Source organism: Trichoplusia ni, chromosome 1, assembly GCF_003590095.1.
Source record: "Trichoplusia ni isolate ovarian cell line Hi5 chromosome 1, tn1, whole genome shotgun sequence".
NCBI classification, from domain to species: Eukaryota; Metazoa; Arthropoda; class Insecta; order Lepidoptera; family Noctuidae; genus Trichoplusia; species Trichoplusia ni.
Genome location: NC_039478.1, coordinates 2,152,289 through 2,176,965, shown reverse-complemented (window position 1 = coordinate 2,176,965; position 24,677 = coordinate 2,152,289). Strand labels below are relative to the sequence as shown.

General features: G+C 35.3%; 1 protein-coding gene across 1 annotated transcript in view; it reads left to right on the top strand.

Moving 5' to 3' along the window:
* Positions 1-10,649: 10,649 nt before the first annotated feature.
* LOC113507132 (epidermal growth factor receptor) overlaps positions 10,650-24,677 on the top strand; it is a 118,040-nt gene continuing 104,012 nt past the window's right edge. Inside the window, exon 1 of the mRNA XM_026890142.1 lies at positions 10,650-10,856. Within this exon, the coding sequence (XP_026745943.1) occupies positions 10,790-10,856 (67 nt within the window). The 5' untranslated portion in view covers positions 10,650-10,789. The remainder of the gene's footprint in view (positions 10,857-24,677) is intronic.

Below are 24,677 nucleotides of genomic sequence, written 5' to 3'. Positions count from 1 at the left end.
GCAAATTGTCATTATTTATTTTGAAACCATATTATAAATACAGCTTCCCGGTTTTACTTGAAATCATTGTATAATTTCCATTTTATCGCGTAATTTGATCCATACGGAAACTAGAATTGTTACCGACGATGCCATAACCTTGTCAATCGTTCATGTAAAAGTAAATTTTCGTGTCTGTTCAGAATCATTTTGAACTATGTTGAACAAATAGTTCATTAAAATTAATCGAACATTTCGAATCAAGCTAAAGCATATTTACTAACATTGATGAAATTTACTCGATCATATTTCCTCTCGATTATCAATCCGCTTCTGATCCTCTCATAATCCCATAATATTTACAAATAATCTGCAAACTGCTGTGCCTCATTAAGTTTAAATCAAATCCGAATCAAAACTCTTACCTAGCAACACAAACTCAATCACCTTTTTTCATAAGTACTTTAAACAATATAACAAGAACAAATAAAAAATACAAATGACTGCTATTAATAAAGCCGTGAATATTCAGTGTACCTGAATCATAGAGCGTCAATCACAGGTGATACTTATCTGATGTGCTAGCTAGGAAACCAACGGACGCCGCAGCGCGCACGAAACCAAAGTATATTTAGATCGCTCCACATCCGAACGTAGTTTCGCAACACCGCCTCAAGCGCCGACATCGGCCTTGCATAGACCAACCGACACCTGGTCAAATCATATTACATTATTTAACCCACGATTTTATTAAAAAAAGATTATCTTCTTTCTGGTTAATTGAGATTATTTTTAAGTATTGCGAAGCGCGAAAATTGGCTGGAAATACTGCTAAGCCGCTTAACAGTGAACCGAATTATTTATGTTTTAAATCCACAAAAACATTACAAAATGTTTTTTACTCCACTCATGGTTCAGTGCTGCATGAAATGTAGCAGAATATCAAATTATATCCCGTAACGATGATAACATAATTTCAATATAGGTACATTAAGCTGTTTTGCCCAAAAACATATTTTAGGAAGAAAATCAAACTACAGAAATATGCAATAATATCAAACATAACTATCATGATCCGTTCAGAAATAAAAATTAAAATACAAGGAATTCGAGCTAATAAGCCAAAGGATGGACTTAGATATCAGGTTTACCACAAATTAAAAACTTCTTGCAGGCAATCCTATTTCCACCAGACGGTTATTATTTCCTGGTACTATTGGAAAATATTGCGGTTCTATCATTCCTCAAAAGAAATTCATGTTTGTGTACTGAAAATACTTTTAGTAGAAAGTACTTTTTCTGAAAATCATTACAATTTTCAGAAAAAGTAATTAGTTGATAAGCTTGCAGGTTTCCAATCCCTTTGATAGTAAAAAGGAAACAAAATGAAATATTAAGGTTGATTAGGTTTGAGCATAAAGAGAAAAAAATGAATATCCATATTCCACGAGTCAAAGGATTATTGAAATCTTTAATCTGGTAGAAGCATGCATGAAATAGATGCACGATAAAAAAAGTACGAGCCAAATCTCCTTAGTCCGGCCGCGCTTAATCCTCTTCCCTTTGTTAGCAACATTAATAAAACGTATACATTTAATCATGTTGATTTACACACCACAATGGTTAAAGTAGAAACTGTTTTTGCCATGACCGGGAGGTACTTTTTTATTGATTTCGAATTAGGCACTCTGGACCATTTCACCGTTCCACCTTTTTGGTAACAAACTTTGTTAACCGTTACAACAATTTTGGTAATGTTAACCTCCATGGAGATTTTACTAAAGTCTCGAAGCAACGGTTTTAATATATTTATACCTACTTTAACTTCGGCACTTCTTCCCATTCTTTGTTCCCGTCTTGTATCTGGCCACAATGAGATATTTAGTGACGACTTTGTTATTTGTTTATTACTTTACTGAAATATTTCTATTGAAGGTCGTTCTTTCAGAACGGTAGTATTTTTAGCACTGGTTTCTCCATATCAAAACGGTAGCTGGCTGTTTTAAAGATTTCAACTCCAACCGACTACCAGCTACAATTTTCTCTTCTAACATTAGTCTACTTGGATATCAATCATTTTGGTTTTTATGTTTTCGCTTGTTTCAGTCCTGAGTGGAACTGAAAATCCGGTGAGGCTTCTTTATCGGTTAAACAGCCGCGCGCGGGCGGCAAGTGTCCATGTAGCGAGTCATAAGCTCGAAGAAAACAGACGCGTGTCGTTACTCGCCTCGGAACTCGTCTCGCAACTCGCCCCGCGACTCGCCTCACGACTCGCCTTGCGAATCGTCTCGCCACTTGCAGCTCCCGCGTCAGGCCCGGGGGCCGTTTATTGGAAGTATGTTTTTAAGCAAGGGCTTCGCGAGTGATGCGCCCTATGTTTTACAATTGAACGCTATCGACATTACACTTTGATCAATTAATATTTCCGCCTTCGTGAAAATGATAAAATCTCTGAAAACTGAAAAAGATGTTTCTTTTTCATGTGAAAGGAAGGTTTCTAAAAATGTCAAATAAATAAATTCATTTAAATCCCAATATTTCACTTAACGACATTTTTACAACTTAACCTAGTTTAGTCGTCGCAGCTATATCTTATTCGTTGATTTTCCGAGTCTCATGTTTTTTCTGATGCCTCGTTAATGACTAAATAAGAAATTACATTTTCATGTCATGGTAAATATTTCGCGGAAAAATTAATGGGCCTTATTAAAGGACTTAGTAACGCGGTAATAGGCAGTAATCAAAGTACAGTTCTAAAGTATTACACTCCCACATAAAAAACATCGTATCATTATTCTCCTTATCAAATTCTAAATAAAGATTTCCTGACAGGTTATTATCACACCACCTACTCAAAACTTTATAAAAGACAGCTTTATTTCACTTTCACGAAAATTGCTTAAATTGTTATTAAAATGTTTCCTTTGTAGAATGTAATACGTCGCTGCACCAATAAAGGCTCTCAAGAGCAAAGTAAGTTTTCCCTATTTTCCTTTTAGTAAGCGCCGCGCACATCGATTCCGCGTACGGGGCACTAATATTTTATCAGTACATTACAAGCTGTTATGAACTTGTATGCTCGCATCATACACTTTAAGTACATTTTGCATCGTTACTTATTTATAAAATAATCGGCTCGCAGTATCACCAGCGTACATGCGGCAAAAACTATACGAAGTCCCTTTCCAAAGTCCGAGGTATCCTGAATCAAACTTCCTCCATCAAAGTCTCGAATTGAGCGAGCAACTGTAACAAAAAGGCACAGTAACAGAATAACTTAGTTTAGCTTGGAATCTGAGAAGACCGGACCAATTTTGAAATAGTGAAAAGTCGCTGCATACAAACTACGATATTCTGCAAAATATGGTATACCAGAAATCGGACCTCCACATAGCTTGCCACGGGACTACGCAAAAAAATACGTTTGAAACTTTTACTGTTCAAACAAATGGACAGCGGTTTAAATCAGTGCGCGAGCGATGAATAACATTTGCACTGTGGGGTGGTTTGAGTGACGGTGATCCGTTTGAACTATGTACCTTCATATGCCGGTCATGTTCGACATCAAACACCTGCACAGGTGTACGGTGGGTGCCAAACATTCACGACAACGATTGACGACTGTCTAAGAATCTTAGCGAGTGGATATATTGCCCATTTATCATTAAGAACAGTCTTAATCACAGGAGCTGTATAATTAGCATAATCGTTTAGTAGTTTCAGTATTAACAAAACAAGATAATGTATAGTTTGTGTAGTACTATTTTCGAAAAATATTTCCTTGGCTTTTAGCATGGTTTTATAATGAGACATAAATTTTCGTTAAAAGCTTTTCAGGAAAAGCTTTGTCTATAGTTACAGGAAATGATAAAGCCCTTCGTTCCATCTACACAATCTTTTACAAAATATAAAAGTGATTTCTCCATTATTTTTCAGTACAATCCTAATTGTAACCGTAGCAGCAACACATGCTCAGTGGTTATTACTTATGTACAAAAATCCTCATGTACCAGAACTACATTTAAACAATATTCGACTCTTCCAATTCATGTGCATGAACTCTCCAACCAAACCAATTAACATTTGTTAATATTTGCTCCGCGGTTTTCAGTAAGTCGATATCAAAACTGGACTGGAGTTCCCGCAAAATGTAATTAATGCAAAACCATCTAACATCAACTGCATTTGCCCGCAATGAAATACGATACAAATACTCGTCTATGAGTTCAATTAATTTAGAAACTCATTTATAGATTGATTTGGAAGAGTAATTGAAAACCTGTGGTGCATTGAAAGGGTTCTTGTATCTTGCGACTACGGTGCGTCCAAGTAAAACAAATGCTATAGGCTCGATGGCAAGAGATAGATTTTATTAGGCCTAGTGTCCAGTGCGAGCTTAGGGCGTAGCAAAATACTATTACGAATGGAGGTAGACTAGTATGGCAAACGCAGTCACCTTACTTCTGAAAATTCTTTGAGTATGCCAAAATTTACTTACGAATAAAATAACACATTAAAATAAAGTGGTGAAATTGAGGACGATCATTAATACATGTAATATTATATTAGAACATAGTCTACATTAGCCAACAATTGTTTTTAGCTGTGACACAATCACTAAGTCCTTGAATCCTTTAGTATTTGTTCCAAGCACTGCTTAAAACTTTTAATGTGTGCCGAGGGGTAATCACCAATCTTATCCGCCGTACCGTACCTTCTGAAACTGAACCCCGCCTTTGTAATACCACATTTGTCTATCAGATCGAAAACAGATGAGATCAGTATCATCAGACTTCAATGTTCATTTGATTGATACACAATCGCATCGGCTTACACTGTAGTCTTCCTCATGACGTTGACGATGCAACAGCATGCCAAAACCACTCACTCTATGAATCATATGCGATAAATTTGAACCGAAATAGATTTTATTAATGTTCCCGGCCATTTTTATAGGCACTATTAATAGATGGGATAATTACGTATTGTTTTACGGTGGGACAAGGTGCTAATTTGAATGTTTTTTGTTGAACATCTCAACATTTTTTTAATCGAAAGAGTATTTTGTAAAGAAACCAAGAGTTAGTAAGAAACCTTAAACGTTGTTCTATTGTAGTTCTGTTCTGCATCGACCAATGGTTTGTTTGCAAGTTTTAGCTCCTTTTATTTTTTTTATAGTCCAGGAAATTAATTAATCGTTCAAATTTAAAACTGTTATCAGAAGAAGTCCAACATCTATCCATGGAGTTCGTAGTTACTACAAAGTTTTTAATGAAATTATTTGAAGCAGTTGGTTCGCGAGCCAATAACTCCACAAACGTCTAGTAGGTTAGATGATGAAATGTCAAAATGTCTTTGGACTCTGCGCAATGTGTAATTGCTGCTCGCAAAAGGTGACATAAATATTTCGCCGACCAAACATAAGTAATACCTACCTATGAATATCTGAAAACGAAATCAAATTTTCAGATGCACTGACCGATTTAATTAAATTCCTTCATTCATTGAAAAATGTTACAGCTGTTCGCCACAGATGTATCTCTCTCCAAAATTAATAAAGAGTAAATAAAAGACTAGTCAGGTATCTGTAAAAGTTTTATGGAAAATCTCATTTTTTACCATCATTGTAATAATATAGGTATTTTAAGAAAAATAGGTCGATTAATGATAAATATATCAGTCTGGTGTGAGGCCAAATTACACCAGGACGATGACGTCATGGATCACCAAATCCATCGCGTATTTGTCTCTTAATATTATTTTCTTTTTCATTAAAATACTCTTTTGTCTAGACTCTCCTTCAAATGTCCTGTCTCTATAGACAATAGTTACAGGTTATCCGTTTGCCTTGTATTTGTCCTTAACAATATGTGGATCAATCTGACCTTGTAGGTCATATTGGTCTAGACATCTCTTATATTATACTAGACATCTCTTATACTAATAAAGAGTTTGTTGCTGAGAAACAAAAAGTAGGGTGTATGAGATATAAGATAGAAATGCGTTTTTTATTAAAATAACAGTTATCACTTGAGAAATCATCTAACATGAGAAGGATCTTGTCAAGAAACAATGGCAAAACCTAAAAAAAAAAACATTTTTTTCATCCCTACGTCTAGATTTTGTAAGCATGAAAGTATTATTTCATGATCTAAGGATTAATCAATAAAACCACCAAGATGCGCCTGAGTCACAGATAATCGATTTAGATCGCTTTGGTAGCGACATCTATGTATTTGATTCCTCACTGCGTGCTTCTTAAACATCGCGTGCGCTTCTATCCGCCGATATTAACAAGTCGTCTCATATGACTACTAGATGGCGCTGGCGTAGTTTGCTTTGTAAACTGCCTGTTTATTTATACAAAACTGCTCGCGCGCAGGGTTTAAATTACTGCGCTAAATTTCATTTGCTTTTTCATAACTGGAACGTGATTGAAATTAGTTCTGCGAATGCCATTCATTGCTAAAGCTCTCTAATCGCATAAAGTTTGAACACACCCTAACCGTTCAAACAAATAAAAACTAAAACTGTTTTAATGGATTGTTAATCCTAGCGCTGTGCTCGGAATAAAGCGAAAGTGTCCTTCAAAGGCCTTTGGATGTCGCTTTCAATTTACATAAAAAACTCGCGTTTTATTTCAAAAATATTGATTCGTCCTTCGATTCTGATAGAAAGATTATTCCGGAATTCATTTTGCACCCCTAGCCATTAGCGCGGGTGCTCTACATGATTTTATCTGCAAACCGACATATACTCTCTCTGCATATCCTTTTTGAAAATAAGGAAAAAAAAGAAGTAGGATATTTGAAAAACACTATTAGGTAGGTATTGCTAGGAAAAAAGGAATAGGGTTGCTACTCTATGCTATTTTGCTATTCAGAGAAACGTATTACGGGATCTCGTGTGATTAAAAGCCTGTCTGTCCGACTAATGGGAATGGTGACATTAACTAGCTTATGCTAGCAGTTAATGAATTGTGATAGGTACCCAATGGCCGGCATCACGGCAGCTGACGCGTTGATACTATTTAGCCCTCTAATGGGGACGTCAATGACTAACGTCATCGTTGGAGACTTCCCCAAGGACTGGGCTTTTCTACCTAAGCCTTTACCTAAATTTTAAATTAAAAAAATAGTACTTTATGTAACGAGTGTGTATTGAACACCTTATTTGATGACGATATGCATTATTTTCATAAATTTTGACGAAATTAAGAAATAAGAACAGCCGTACAAAATCTATCATTGATAAATTTAACCAGCTTGTTTAATTAGAAAACGCATGAGAAAACGATAATTATTTTAAATTCCCACCTGAACTGTTTTTCTACTTCATCAAATTACGAACAATGAAATTTTCGGGTTCAGGCTAAAACTCTAGCTCGGGCTTTCACTTCCCTGTCGTGGGTATAGCTGAAGTAGAGGGCGTAAATTAATGGTTATAATTAAATTTGCAAAACACATCGATGGCTGGTCTGAAAGTTTTTAATACGTTGCATTGTCACGGTGTCATGGAAGGCTGGGTATACAAAAACGTACTTATTTTTGCCTCATAACGTCATAAATAAGAGTATAAAAAAAATTTATCGACTGGCACTTTGAACGTACGAAACTGAACGTAGGGACATCCCCTTCGTTTCGAGGAGATACGTAGATATATTTTAGAGAAAAGTTTTATTTCAGATAATTATATTTCACACAAATATTTGTTTTTTTATACGTGATCTCAATCAAACTAAATACAAAATAGTGATTTCAGAAATCTTATAAAAGCCGAGTAGGTGTATTAGAGCAACTCGCAAAAATGAAGCGAGAGATGAAGCAAAGAAACATTATTTGCTACTTGCAAGTTTTCTCTACCTTACGAGTAGGTACTTACAAACGTATGTTTTCATCGTTTGCAGCGTATGATACGTAATAAAAGATTTCTTTGAAATAAGATTTGAGTCTACAATTTAAGGTTCTTTCCCATTTCATGTGCGTTCTATTTCATTGGGTAAAGCACTAGAATTTCTCAGAGAGATTACACACCTGTAAACTCACACCGCTGCTTTAAGTTTTCACTTCAAATTACATTTACTTTCTTTAAAGTCTTAGTTGTATATTTCCTGCAATAGATTTTCCAATTTATGAATTTGTTTTACACAAACAGCCTTCTTCAGGTCGACGGCTAATGTGGTCACGGCCGCACAATATATATTCGCATGTTTGTAAGTATTATGTTGCCAGACGCTATCACTGTCATGTCAAGTATTAAACAATAAAGGTAATAAATAGAAGGAATAGTTGTTTTTTTTTTAGTCTGGGCAAGGGTGTCTAAGTATAAGTCAAACGGCTTAACAAGTAATGAAAGAATCTCCACCGTCCATCGGAAAATCATTGATATTTCATCGTGCCTCTGAGAGAATTCACAGCTGTTGGTCCTGACTGTCATCCGTTGATCTTTGCCCGTCATCACTACATATGCGAGTTTATACAATTTTCGGCGCACTCTCTTGATGAAAGGAAGGATTATCGGACAATGATTAAACAGGTTCCACGAAAATATTCAGAATTATTTTACTCAAAATAATTATGCATTTTATTAAATTCATATTTTTGATTGTTTGCAAAATGGTTCTTATTTATATCGGTATTTTTTTTTGTATACGGGTTATTTAATTATTTTTCAATCAGTTTAACGAGAGTTTATTTCGTTTGAGGCAGAATCGTTGCCAGTATTTCGTATTTTATGAGCATTAGGTATTTTTAACATAACGACACGACGATTAATAAAATCCATCACTAGTTACACTTTCTGATTATTTCCTGATATTAGAAAATTAATACAACGTCTTTTTTTCTATTCCTCTTACACGTTGTCTTACACGTGTGTCCAAAACACACAACTTTACAGAGTAAGAATATTTAACATAGTCTTACATTCGGATTTCACATTAATTCTTTACACTATGTTTACACAAGATAAATAGATCAGTGCATTAGTAAACACTTACAGTGTTACAGCGACGCATAACACACGATACCCTCACTTAGCGAACTAGTCGCAAGTCAAAACATCACTTGGATCCCAATCTCAGAAAGTCCTGGCAAAATCTTCTGTTTTGTAAACAACATTAAAATAGCGCGCTTCTAACCAAACAATCTTCTCCATACGAGACACTAATGAAGATAATGATTTTTTCCCCAAACTTGTTCATAATAACATACATTCCATACTTAAATAATAAAAAATAATAAGAATAGAAGTGATACCTCCGTTCCAATTCGGAACTGCAATGTTTTAGCAGCTGATTTTCAATTGTTCCTCTTTTCAAATGAAAATACTCCAAGCTTAACCCTGTAAAACTATTAAAAGTTTTCACAACGTCTGACTGCTAATCTTAACCCGATTTTCCAATTTCCGATACACGTTTACTAGAGGTTTATTCAAACCGACGCTAAGCCCTTTCTAATTATTAAAAAGTTCAACAGTTTGTAGTTTCTTGACAAAACAAAGGCGACGATTCGAGGCAAGCTTTTTAATTGAAACGACAAACAAAAACTAGTTTATACTCCATTTTTTTTCAGGAAATTGCATGAAATTTTTAAACTGATTTTAATTTAAATATTTACACACGATGTTTTCGAACCTATTGAAAAACTTTGACGAACTATGATTGAAATGACAGATGGATGAATGCAGGTCATCAAAAGAACGTTTTTTTCGACAAGTGCAAATGAGAAAAAATCTTACCGAATACGGTATTAATCAGAGTACTCTTTTTAGCGTACGCGAGAAGTATTACATAATATTTTTTGATAATTTTGATATTATAACCGAAATAGTGTTTATTATAATCTATGAAGGACTCACTAGTGTCTAAGACCTACAAAAAACATGAATTTCTTCTATTTGTGGTCAAACAAAAGACGAATTACGGACAAACAACAACAGTATAAACTTTACAAAAAAATAGATCCATACATAATTTCGGGCGATCGTTTTGAATGGGTCCTTTGAGTCCTTTTGAACACGTGAGGCCTTTGAGCTCATCCCAGCCGGGACGCAAGTGCATTGAGCGCTGCAGCCCTTGCCTCCCCCCCGCCCCCCTTGCCGCGGCGCCCCTCTCGCCCTGCCGCCCGTTCCCGCCGGCGCTGCGTGCCCGGGAGGCTTACCTGCGCACACGCGGCTCTGTGATATAGCCTCAGAGAACCGCTACTAAGTTACCAACGGGCGAGCATGCACAGATGCGATACCCGGCCAAAATATTCGTTTACCTTTGATTTGTAAAATTTTTGGAATGAATTTTTCTTTTTACAACTTTATTTTATCATATAGCTTTAATGTATGTAACATTTGCTGTTTTGAGAGTCAAGAGCGCATTCAATTATGAATTAAAAATGATAAAAAAATATTTTTCATTTAATACTTTAATTTTTTTCGTTAAATTCTAATTTTTTACTAAGTTAAATCTAATTTACTATTTATTTCCTATTGTACACTAATAGTATCCTGACAAACCATTAAAGTAATTAAAACACAAATTTTTCAAACAAATAATGAATATACAATAGCATCACAACGTTACACGTGTATCCGATGCACTGCAGAGGAGTGTCGTGTCTGAAGTTGGCCGTTACTCTATGTGCGCAGCCCAACAGCAGCGTGCTTGTCGACAGCGCGCGGGCACGTCACAAAAGGCTGGGTTGGAGAGCCGAGCGGACGCGGCGGTCCTCGAATCGTCTCGAGTTTGATCAGTGATAGCTAGCATGTTCGGTGTCGTGTTTTTGTGGATGTGAGCAGTGACTTTGTGACATTTGAGATCATGGAGGTTTTTGTAATCCTCGTACTGCTGTCTTTCGGCGTCTGCGATGCAGATTTCCAAGAGCGAGGTAAGTGCTAACTTAGAAAAAGTTGGACATTTCTCCCCAACTTGTACTAAATTAAGTAGCCGGAGCAAATGTTGAAGGCAAACGCTGTTTTTTATTTTTCCAGCTAATCGTCTTACGGTAACTTAATGAGAGTCAGCTCGCACTGTTATGTACACCGCTCTTATATTTCCGTAATACTTTTCCTCTTACTAGAAGTGAAAACAATGGAGTAAAGACACCTTTTGTGATTGTTTGACAAGTTTGTAAAGTAAACTTTTACGCCAGACGGTACTTACCTACCTACAACTGTTTGAAATTTAAAGTTGAAAGTAACTGTAGCGCTAGACTCGATGATCAAGCGTCGCTTCTTTAGTTTTGTTATAAATTTAATTGGGTTTGATGCTAGCTCTACAATTTGTCCCTGATTTATTACGTTTAAAAATCTACGTTTTAATTTATTACCTTCAGTTAATGCAAAGTATTCTTATTGCTAAAGTTGGAGTCAAGTAACCTGTAGTAATGATACCGCCAATAAAGCTTAAGTATCTAATCTTGAGGCTTCGCAAGGCACTAAACAAGGTGCGGGACAGTTGTTTTTTAATAAAAAATAAACAATAATAACGCTGGCATTCGAAATTTTATCATGCTTATCAAATCTCGAGGTTGGTCCAAGGTTTTATGACACATTCGGTAATTTGATTTGCGTACCCGTCCATTGTTTTAGCTTGTAAGAGTTCGTACGTCTCTGTTTTCTCCAGGAGAAAAATCCATGAGGATTTCTCTTCCCAAAAAAAGGTTTTATTACAGTACATCGGCGCTCTATACGGTTTTAAATATTACTATGCGAGAAATAAGTATTCACTAAGATATTAATTATTTTGAATACCTGTACGTTAATATTTCTTAAAGCGGTCCTAATGAAACTGTGAATTCTGGGCATTAATATGTATTTAAAATATGTTTGAAAAAGCGTTCACTTTTAAGAACCTTTTTAAAACTCAATAAAATTGAGTGTAATAACAAATATAGATTGTAGGGCTCAATAAAATCATTCCAAATTATTTCTAATCATGTAGTCCCTCGACGGAGAGCACCTTGTTTTTAAAGGCACTGCAAACGACTTTATTTCTTATTTTTTCTTACATATAATAATGCCTACCCCATAAGTTACCCAAAACCGGGTAGAAAATTCATCCCATTGAAAGAAGGTTTAAGTATTTACCACCATTTCTTCACAAAGTTATATCAATGATATATAATGAGAAAAAGCAAAAGAGTTTTGAACTTTTACATTCGATCGATACAGGCTATCGGGCTCGAACCTACAGCCTCATGCGTAAAGCAAATTCGCACATAGAGCCGCTGAGCCACCGTGACATTTAATACAATTATATCTCAACGTCTTAAGCTTGAACGTCGTCGTCTTATTTAAAACTAAGTTAGCGGCATCTAAATTGCGCAGAAACGCTACTTAGTGCAAGATATATCCTTCTAATAGCACTTCAGGGTTCCAATCATAGAGTTTTCACTTACCGATTTGCCTGCTTTGAACATCCTTTAAGCAAGCAATTTACTGTCAAGTAACTTGAAATATGTTCGAATAAACTTCTAGTTCCCTTGCCTACACTTATTTCCTGTTCAAAAACATAAAAACTTGGAGATAACAATCTGTGAATAGGCAGCTGGCTGCACCGTAGTCCGCGACTCTACTTTGTAAGGCGGTGTTCAGTACGTCTTAGAATTGTGATATTCAACAAGTGCCTTACCTGTTGAGCCGTCTTTGCTTAGATTTCTTTATCTTAAGACATTGGGCACTTCAATTTTAAGACAATTTATGGGTCCTAGATTTTTTCAATAAAGTATAATGGTCTTACCTTCTCCGATCTAGCTTCTACGTGTACTAGTTTGGGTTTACAAGAATGTTTAAGACTAGGCGAAAATCGGAAACCACAAAGAAGTTAAGCCGAGACAAACACACGATCCAAGAAAATTAGGTAGCATTAAAATTAATTGTATAATTCTGTTTAGTTGGCTGTAATGTTCGAAGAGGCACAATTCCGCGTAAAATAGAGACTTCATCCGATTCAGGCAAGACCAAAAGGGTTTCCCGAAATACGGCAAATCGTTGTCAGTATTAAAGCAGTTTTTATCAAACTTGGTTTTCATTCCTCATTAGCGCGTTTAATTTCTTTATACCTAGCTACGTGTAAGCTTTCGTATCATTTACTCAAATTGTTAACGAAAAATATTTTCAAGGAATTCCGTACCTCCAAAAAATCTGCGACGGGTTCAAAAACTACGAAAGAAAGAAAGGACTCTTAAAAGTCTTAAGTATTTTCATATTTTACAGAATACCTTCGGAAAAAATGTAGACTTATTGATCGTCTACCTTTTTTATTAATAGATTAGTATAAAATAATTAGACAAAGAATCTTTTACTTTATTATTTTATACGTAGAAATATCAAACAGGATGTCTGTCTACAATTGCAAAGGCTACTTATAGAATGAGTTGTTTGCTTCAATTATTCTTTTCTATTTCAGGTACACGTTAGACTTTATCGTTGAAATATAATAATTGAACTAAGCAGGTTGTAAGCTTCAGTTGCATTCTGCTGACAACACTGATAGTTAATGATAACGGAAAAAAGCACCTTTGCTTCTTCCGATTTTGAGCAAAAATATTCTAGAAATTATCTCACGGGAAATCGAACGGCGGAATTGCAAGACCGTGCCTTTTCCGTCCACAATCGTTCGGTCACCGCTCAGGATCTTCACTCCTTATTATTTCGTCAGTCAGCTATCTCCATAGAAAACTTTCCGTTTCTTAGTAAATCTAGCCTCGGCCTTATTAACCTAATTCGATTAGTAGCAGCCCGAGTGTCACACCCGGTGGAGGAAATTATAAAATCAGATTTCCTCGAACCCTCAATTTCTATTAATGCATCTGAAGGGGTTCCCACCAATCCCACCGGACAATTAGGAAACCTTATTGCAATCTCACAATGCAGTATCGGAAATGGTTTTCTGTGGAAAACATCCGAAGGTTTACCGGAGTCGTCATCTTCGTCACGACAAAGGTTAATAAATAATTGTGCCATAAATCTTGCAACTAGCTATCTTACTAATTGATTGCACTTTACTAGAAGCACGGAATACGGCATAGAAAATTTGCTTGCTATTGTGATTAGAATAAATTGAGATTGCGACCTCGCTGGGTGCATCACGCAGGCTACATTTATGTGACATAGCGAACATGCTACATCACATCTTGTGCACTTAGTTTCAAATTCTTATACTAGAAAAATTCTTTGTAATCCCGTCACGTGGATGCTCTTAGTTTCTACTAAAACGTTTTAACAGTGAAGAGAGTTTAGATAGTTGAGCATTTTGCTTTCATCTAAAATGCAGGCAATTTAGAAATTGTCATTTAAGGATTTACGTGACCTTTACCTATTTAAAGCCACAAATCAAACAACTGGTAGAATAAAGCAAGGTCATTGCCTGAAATTATGAGGAGGGTTGTGCGCGTCAAATTATTTACCCTTAGTTCATAAATAGAGATGGACAGTTCGTAAGAGTGGTGATTCAATCAATTATCTCCGAAGCGGCTGCTTCGACGGCTGGAGTGACGAACACCGTCGGTACGGCAAGGTTAGAAAAGGGTGTTATACTGACAGATGGTTTACATAATTGATGAAGCCTTAAAATATTTCTTGCACTCTGGAAATTATAATCGATAATTTAAACAAGGAGGATTTATCGGTCAAATCGTATCGTCAAAACTCAATGGTTGCCACAAATATTTTGTGGCGAGCTGGGATCAAACCCGCAGCTCGAAGCGTGGTACTTGGTATTGAGACTTTTAACCACTAGTATATTCTAGTAATACCAAGACATTTAAGATCATAAAAATGTTTACTAAGTCTTTGTCTTTGTCATGTTCTTTCGAGATTACCTTTTAAGAAAGCATATCTTGTCAAATAGTCAGCTATCGGACCTTGCTGTTTCTTAAGAGTCAATTATAAGATAGCTATTAATTTATAGCAATAATTACGAAGCCTTTGTTCTTCTTAAATCCTTGAGTTGAGTAAATCACTGCTTTTTCCTCATATCTATTCATCAGGCTTTTTTCAGGCATCTCGGATTAAAAAATTAAACAAATCGTTAACATTATGAATGATAAAGAACCTATGGAATAGAAAAAAAATCATTCAATTATCGAATGGTATGAATGTTGCTCAAATATTGTACCAATTAGTAGTTGAAAGCATTTAATTAAAAACATGCGAACGAATTCTCCGTAAAAGTTGTTTTCATTCATGCAAATAACTGCACGGATAGCGGACAAAAACTCAGGAACGCATCAATATCGTTTTCTGAAATACTCGTAACACTCGCTTTTGAAATAATGTTGTAATAACAGCATTTGATTGAAGCGCGAAAACGTAACGTATAATCAGTGATGTCCCCCTAGTTAGTTCCATATTCAAATACTGTAATAAACTGGCCGTTGTTTGCGTAATAACCGTGTTTTCCATGGCTGTATGCATTTTGTAAAGGACTGCCCACATGTATTAGCCAGCAGTAAATAAATTTACCATATTTGTTTAGTCAATTACCGCACGGATGAGCGTCAAAGCTTTTCGTCTTAGTCCGCGCATACGCTGGCCAACAAACTGTCCGTTTAGGAAACATGGTCGGACATAAATACAGACTGGCATAAATATTGGATCGTTAGTTACATTCCTTGAAAAATCGAAAGATCTTTGCATAAAATCGAAGTTGTTGGTAGTTACTTAGCCACTTCTATCAGTTGACAATCGATAAGTGAATCTCGATACAGAGAAATGCCAGATCAAAGCCAAACTTTAGTATCCGTAAAGTTCGACCGTGAACGGAGATTGCGATGCAGCTCGGGGTTCTAAGATACTTACCATAGTTCTGGAAAGCTGATCAATTGTCAAAACAACTTACCAAAATTACGTATTGTCTACGATAATCAACTATATCGTAACATATTTGTCACCCTTATTACTTTGACCTTTGAAATGTCCGTAGTTATTATTTTAGTTTTCCAACTAAGTCTAGACGCAACTAGCTTCGGTTGGCGTCTATGCACGGGCTAAACAATAGACTAGACTAACGTCAACTGTCAACGTGTTAATAGTGAATACAGCTTTTACGAAGATGCCCTTTAACGCGACGGTGTAGGGTTACTATTGTCATATTTCTTCATATAGACTTTCTATTGTTTCTTGTTTACAAGACGCTTTTAAAATGTAAGTAGCTTTTACTAGAAATAATGAAAGGAGGTCTATTGTATTTTTCTTCGATAAGGTTCTAATTCTTTGTTATTTTCTGAAGATGTGTTTCAGGGTAATAGGAAAAATATTCGATATGTCGCAATGGATTGAATAGCAGTAGTATCTGAAAACTTAGGTGCTACGGAAACTGCATTACGTATCATTAATTTATCATTTCATTACGCTTTGAAAACTAATTTTAAACTCAATAAAAGAACTCGGGCCATTAAAGTGGCAAAAATCGAAGAACATGGGCGGAAAAATCATTAATGCAGGCACATTGTACCATTACAAACAGAAGGAGGTTTTAATGCAGCCCTAAAAGCTGTTTAACGTTATCTGTACCGCATAATTACCGTTTTAAAATCGCATCCCTATCCATTAGGCCCTGGAAAATCGGATTCCCAATTTGAATGTGAAATTGCAAATGTAGTTGTGATATACCACCAATAAATGAAGAATGACAGGTCGGTGTGATTGTCAAATGTCATTTAATGAGTGATGGCACTCAGAACATGAAAATGGAATTCAGGATTCCCACTTATAAAAGCTAATGGAATTGGTACTTACTAATAAAAGCTGTGAACTTAATTGAATTGTTTTTAACACAAAAGGATTATAAATTTTGGTAAATCCAGTTAAAATAAAAATATTGTTATTTTTTTGGGGTTGCTGTTTTTTTAACAGATACTATTGTTCACCTATACATATGCATATTCAGTCTTGTAAGAGATGTACAACGATCAGTTAGAACCAATTTGATATTTTTCATAAATTAATTAGATCATAAAATACTGGTTCATTTTAGATCGATAATTGAGAACAAGCAGCCGTATGTGCACGGCTGATATTAAGGGGCATATATGAACGGCAGACGTGATGTTGGCTAGTACTATCATCTCATTCGGCTTATTGATCCGGGGGTGGCTGTGTTTTGCTTGAAAATCATCGTCAGTTCGCTACTTAATAGCTTGGACAGGCTACATACATTTTCCCTACGGATAGTGCGAGACGTGTTAGGCTTAAAGCGCGCATACTGGACCAAATAAATTGACGGCTAGGTTTCGAATAACACATCAGACATTCAGAAAGCCGTCCGGCCTGAAATAATTTTCTTGCTTCGAGTACATTGTTAGCTTTATGCCGCTAGAAGCACAAAGAGGCCAAACGAGCTCAGTACAAATCTCCAAAGAGGTTTACATTACTTCACGAACTACAATAAGTTAGAGATCATGATTGCAATCTTAAAACCTAAACAGACCAAACGATTGGTTCAAAAAAGGTTCGGATTCTGTGAGGGTTCTAATTAGTAATGTCTTATCGTCATGATCATTTTTTTTATCGTCATTCTGCTATTTACAAGTATGTCTTTAGCATAGTAGCGTGGCTTGTAACTAGAAAGTACCTTCTGTCGCGAGCTTTCCCTCTTGCGTTTATTTATTATCAAATTAAAACTCGGCATTGGTATCCCACTTTGTCTAACTCTAAAGATAAATGATTTAAACTTTCGGTATTGAATTTTATATTCCCGTATTCGTAATTAGCAGAAGACCGGACGGAAAGAAAGATTCTAGAAAAAGCGCAGAAATTTAATATTTGAAGACCTATAAAGTTTCACCTCGACAACTTCATTAAGAGAAAAACTTTTCTGTAATGCAGGTGCATTATTTGCAAGCGGTTCTAATAAATAATTTTCCTTTTTTACTTAAAATAAAAGTTTTACATCAAAAGTACGTAATAAGTTCATCAAAGGCTACACAAAGACTTATAAACTAGAAAATGAGACGGTCGACATTATTCTTGCAACAGTATTAGAGAAGCCATTATGCAAATACTTTTCTAGGTAGGTAGGTAAGTACTGGCACTTAAGATGGCTGACTGCTGAAAGACTTGTCCATCAAGTAATGCTGCTCATCTTAGATCTTGAAACAAGCTCCATAAAGAGAGGGTAAAAGCTAGGTGCGGCATAAACTTATCGAGAGCCGAGCGGAAGAGAAATCTAGAAAAACTTGTGTCTGCTAAAACAAGTCTTTCTAACGCTGCCACGTTATGCGCCATGTTTAATATCGTAAGTAAATATGCCGTTAGATTTAAAGCGGCGTAAGATAATATTTGAATTAATAAAATATGAATAATAAGAATTCTTTTTTGTCTCAAGTATAGCAGAGAGGGTCATGAACGCAAAATCCTTTACCGTAATTAGACTTCTTTGTCGAAAATAAACGTCAAATCGCAAAATGATTGGATAAAAAGCAAGGGTGTTCACTATAGAAATTAAAATCTCATCTAACAAAATATTTTCTCATAAACCATCCCACTTGATGCCACATTCACAAGAAAATACTTAGCTCTTCCGGCATTTCAATGAGACGGAAGTGAACAGGAGTAGGTACCTAAGTAATGTGATAAAAAAACAACACCCTGTGCATCCCGGTGTCGCGTCGTGCACAAGTGTCCCTTTTTTGTTTCGTTTCTCTGTCACTACACTGACATAGAGGGTAGTAAAGGCTTATTATTATTTTTTAATATCCGGAATTTTTACTTCCGGTCCGCTCAAGACCAGTTAGTATTATTTAAGAATGTATTAAATTTTGAAGAACTTACATATCGATTTATTCATGAGTGGGTGATTTGTCGCGACTTGGGAGGTGGGGGGCAGTATGTTCATATGGGACTGCAATAGACGGAATGGATTGATTGGAAATCAAATAAAAAATATTCAGATCTTCTAAAAATTAAGCGCTATTTATGCATGAACACGTGTGACGTTTTAATGGTGGTCGGACCGAGATGGAATATGATTTCTACGTAAATACTTGATAAGTGTGTGAGAATAGTGGAACTATTGTAATAACATAGCTCAGTTCGCAGTAATTACAAGTATCACACAGACTGAGATATTATTTTTTATTATAGAATAGTCTAGTCACATATGTATCTGTAGGAACAAATAAGCTTATCAATTTAGCGTTATAGGAAATTTTGAGTAATTAATGAAGATATCAATCCAGGTCAGGCAGACAAATTACATTTCGCCGAGCGCTGACGCTGACGAAATGCTCCAATATATTGAACTGACAAGTTAGAGTCAAGTCACACGTTGAAAATGATGCCACACCCATGCATTTGCAATATTGTACTCGTTGCGTATTCTAGGGCTGCGTAACATTGATTAGAGTTCCTTCTATAAAAGTTCAATATTCTATTTACATGTATCACGCACGCCTAAATAATATTACCAAAGAACTGTTCGTATTATGAAAATGTGTTCTGTATTATTCTTTGTTCTACATTTAAAAAATACATACGTGTAAGATTGTTTTTGCAGTTGGCGTCGCATCAGCACTTTACAAGAATTAATCGATCGAAACGTCGTAATTGCCAGCGTTGCGTAATCTGAATAAGGCTTTATGTTTAACGTTTAGGTTCTATATTAGCTTGCGAGGCGGTGTTATTACAGCTTTTTGTTTTGATAGAGTCTCGCGCTGATGACTTCACTAGTCAACAGTTGATGTTGTATTACACGTCACTGTTATCGGGGAACAGTGCGTTATGTCAGACGCGATGGGAATGTAAAAACTTTGTGCCATTGCGAAAACATAAACACTTGTTGAGTCTATTACTATACCATGTGGGATTAGTAATATTACTTTATGTTGCCCTGACCGATGTGATGTTTGTATAAAAACGCAATATGATAAACTCTGTTAGGAATTTACTGGGAATATAAGTTACTATGAAGATCGAATTTATAGTCTTGCTTTGTAATACGTAGAAATTCTAACACAATAAAGCGATCTGGAAGATCCAAGTAATGCTTTGTGAAGTTTACTGTCAGGGATATCTTGACCTAGTTACCTGAGTACTAAAGTTTAAATTTAATTGGCATGAAAAATATTATTCAATGCTTATGCGAAGCATCAGTTTACTAGTTTTTTGCATTCGATCTCGTTAAATTATTAAAGCTGTTTATTTGCAAACTAGATAAATGAAAGATAAGGATCAGTTTTATGAAGATAATACAACAGCGCGTCTTTTTATCAGCTAGCTCTGACTTTAGGATAACCTTAAATGCAATGTGACTTACTGTCTATAAAACAAAGGCATTTATAAATTAGGTGCGTAGTAAGAATACTGCACAACAAAGCCTTATGCAGTATTCAATACACTATTAGGTACAATAGGCACCAGAAGTCAATTAATACGGACAAATTTTTAAACGAACAGTACTTACTCAATAAATTTTAAAGTTGTATTCTCCCTTTCTTAATTTAAAATGACTCCTTCTCGAAAGAATTTCATCCCTGTACTTTGGCAGGTTTTGCAAATATTTAGGTCACAAGCAAAAATACACCCCAACTCAGATCCTTTGTGAATCACACAAATTCTTGTCCTACGCTGGGATCGAATCGTCGACACGTCGCTCAGTGGATCTAGCGCGGTGTCCTTTACCACTCGGCTAACCTCTCTGTTGTCCTAATAAGAATAATTATAATTTATTACTAGCCTAACCTACCATAACTTCTGTATTCAAATGAACGAAAAACACATATAGGTACTTTGTAATTCGAATTTGCTATCCCACTTCTGTTGCTGAGCACACTTAGGTACGCGTATGGATAAACAAACATTTAGTTTTTTCGCATGGATTGGCAATAAAGTGGCCAAAAAAAAAAAAATATTTGAAAATCACGAATAGAGGTTGCAGTTTTATTTATTTGTTTGAGTAAAACATTCGGTGGTTATCAAATACCCAATAACAGAGCAAATACTCTTTGCTGTTTTTAAACCAAATATTTTGAATAAACTAAATATTCAAATAAATATTTGAATGCTTTGTCAATACTAAAATTAGATGCAAAAAGTATTCGGATTTTAGGGAACTATACCTGTAAAGGAAAAATAATACTTCAATTGTCGTACGACGCCAGGAAAGACAAGATTTTGTCTTAACATCGCAAAGACGTAGAAATTTGAAACTAATACCAAAATGGTACATCTGAGTTACTTAGTATGACATTAAAAATGTACCTCTATTTGTTCTAGAACCATGAAAATAAAAAATAAGATAAAACAAGTATAGAGAAAAATCCGATGGTTGGAAAATGTGTATGATCCTTTAATATATTTCGGAGAATTAGCATTTAAATAAAAAACAATTCAAATGAAGGATCCTAATTATTAACATCGCGGTTTCTTTTACACATCTTTCGTTTTATTAGCATTACATCCTTGTTTTCTTAAGCAACTGTTACAAGATATGTGGCGTAGTCTAAAATGAGCTTGAAAGAAATAATTAAAACAAAAGAAGATGTAATATGAATGTATCCATCCAACGGCTATCTAGCAGTGAATATATTAGTCCTTCTCAATAACTCCTTACTTCAAACAATGCCTGCCCAGTCAATGTTAAAAATTGTTGACAAAATATTCGCGGGCGGCCATTGTTCTCCGTAAGACCGACTGTTACCATCACTTTTATTTTCTTTCGCTCACTTTATGCGAGTTTAGACTTTATTTAGTTTCCATTCGAATATAAAAGAAATGATTTTATACAAGAATTTTATAAAGTTGATATTCCTTTGTTTTGACAATTCAGTATTTGTCGTTGAAAACAGAAACCTATTTCCTGTTTCCATTGTCAACGTCTTATTTGAAACAAATCGTTTTGTTTAACTTGTAGTGATCTTTTATACGGACTGCAACTGAAAGGAAATGATTTTCATGTACATGTCAGGGTGTCCCTGGCTGGACTCGAAGCCTGTATTGTTGAATCGATATGTTATTTTAGAGGCGTCGTAAATTTTGTGTGTACCGTGAAAGTATATCTGGTTGTATTATTTAGATATTGCGCGTTATATATACGTACATGTATTGATTATTTTTGGAATTAATAACTTCAACATTTATACAAGACTTACGTAGGCCTCAATTTAGAAATATATGCTGTAGGCAATACCCGTGTAAGGTGACAGTGCCTTTCAATAATTTAGAATTAAATAATCGTAATTAAAATAATTGATAACTTTTATAATTTATTCATTACAATTATGATCCTTAATGATTTCTATTAGAGTCGTTATTACCTTAGATATCTATATCTTAGTAATAGGCGCCTAAGTTATCTGCTCGCTACACACCACACATTATAAACGGAACGGAAACGAGGTACATCAGTTGTGCGTCAGTTAAAGTTCAGTCATTGTTCATCATTATCTATAATAGTACTCGTATGATCTGCGAAAGAAACATGTAAGACGCAAACCTTATGCATTTGCCGTAATAATGTTCGCGCGTTCTTTTGTACTTCAATAATATATTATTTTCTAAATATATTTTTTCTTGAGCATCTCGACAAGTTAATTAGTGTGTCGAGTAGTACTTTAAACTGAACACGGAGTAATATCAGTTTTTTTGGAGATGGTCACCCATCCATAATCCAATCTTGGCAAGAGTGACAGTGTACAGTCTCACCAACAACCTTAAACAATGAAACCGTACTTTTACATTTGCGTTAAAAACTAATAAACATCAAAATATAATCTTGATCCTTGATCTCACAACGTAAAGTTTCTCATGTAATGAACATAATATTACTTCTTAATGATTCTATTAATGTCCAGAGAAGTCATTAAGTCCGACGACCAGTCAGTTTACCTTAGAATATCTGGATAGAGACTAATCAACGATGAACAATTACGCCCATAGAGAAATAGGTTTCTTTATACCTTTAAAGATTTCTCATCATATCATCCCATAATGTATTTAAGGGATTTATCTGCCTGGATCTATCTATATTTTCAATGCTACGTCTCAACAACATAGGTAAAGGTGACATTAAACTTAGGTATGTGGATCAATGGATAGCTTTTCTTCCTAGTCTATGGTGACCTACAAAGGCTAGTCTAGTCAGTCATAGTTGAGGAGTTTATAATTATATCGATAACGGCTTTGGCGATACTGACACCATGGATAGGTTAGTTATAATATAAGGAGATAGTATATACTATATATACTGATTAATAGATGTACTTCTTCCATAAAACTTATTCTCGACTGTTAAGCAATATCATTTATTTAGTAAATATCATTTTTTAAACCTCTTAAACAAATATCAATAAGTATTGGAATGTTTAACCAATAATATTTGGTGAAGCAGTAATTTGAGTCGTTGCAATTGTTATGAATACTCATACACTTTACAAATACGCTGAACATGACATTACGTGACTAATGAAGCAGTTATTGTAAAAATATTATATTAAATAAATATGTTTTCTTCATTTTAATGTAAATATTAACATTTGGAATCTTGAATACCAATTGAAAATTAAGTTACAGTTTCCATGTAACAGTTGACGAGCCATTCATTCAATTGGTCTTAACCTGATAGCTTAAAGAGTGTATGAACACTCGTAACACAGTAATCCTGGACGCAAACTTTGACACTCGTTAACATCTCTCAGAGTTCACAAACACGTGAAAACTAAGCGAGCTAAGTCAAACAATGTTAAATAATCAAGCTCTTTTGCAATGCAACCTTAAAACAATCCTTGGATTAGTGATCTCAATACAGTATGTTATGCCACAAAATACTCATTGTAAAATATACTATTATTATACGTAGTCTGTATAGATACATATCTATGAATGATGGCCTTGTAAAACGTTGGTTTGTGAACAATGTACGTATTAAATATTATCTATTAAGTTGTTAGACCGTTGTCGACTTACTTGAATTTAAATACACATTTGTGTAAAGACAGAATCAGTAAGAAATGAAAATAAACAAACAATAGATCGTAGATAGAAACTTTGTGGTCGAAAGCATTTGTAAACAATGGTCCTTAGGTACTTTTATGCCATAATGTTCACGAATGGGGCATGAGATGGCTTTGCTACTGCCGGTTACGTTTTTATACATCCTAGTTATCGTATAAATTGTGATGCTCGGAGGACAACGGCTTCAAATTTTAGAAGCTTTGACAACAAAGCTTGTGGGGTGAATGGGTTGCTAAGTTTGTAACCATTTGTTTCGCTTTCCGTTAACAATTTATGTTTAGTCTACATGCGGGCTAGCTAGATTTTTCCACTTAAAGAACATGCCCGTTAGATTGTAAGCGCAACGATCGATTGCATTCCAATTCCGATTACAATTACAACATTGAAACGGCTCACCTAGACACCTTGAGTTTTAATCACATCACAAAAACCAAGTGCCTAGCCAAGTCTGCCAAGGTATCGGCAGTGTATAAACGACTTTTGCGCTGTTTTCCCATAGATGATAACATCGGGTTTCAAGTGTTATTAATTATGGCACAATGAGAAGCTGCAAGGGCAAAAACAGGTCTTGAACAAGTACTATGCAAATAACTTAATACCGTTCTTATAAAAGTGGTTTCACTCGATATTCTGTAGGTATGCAGCTGCATTGGGCTCGCAAGTTTCAAGAGCTCATAATGAATAGTTTGTCCGATGACCAAGAGTCTCTGTACCATTGTATCGTACAATAGATTTCGAATATCCGACTGTTTCGT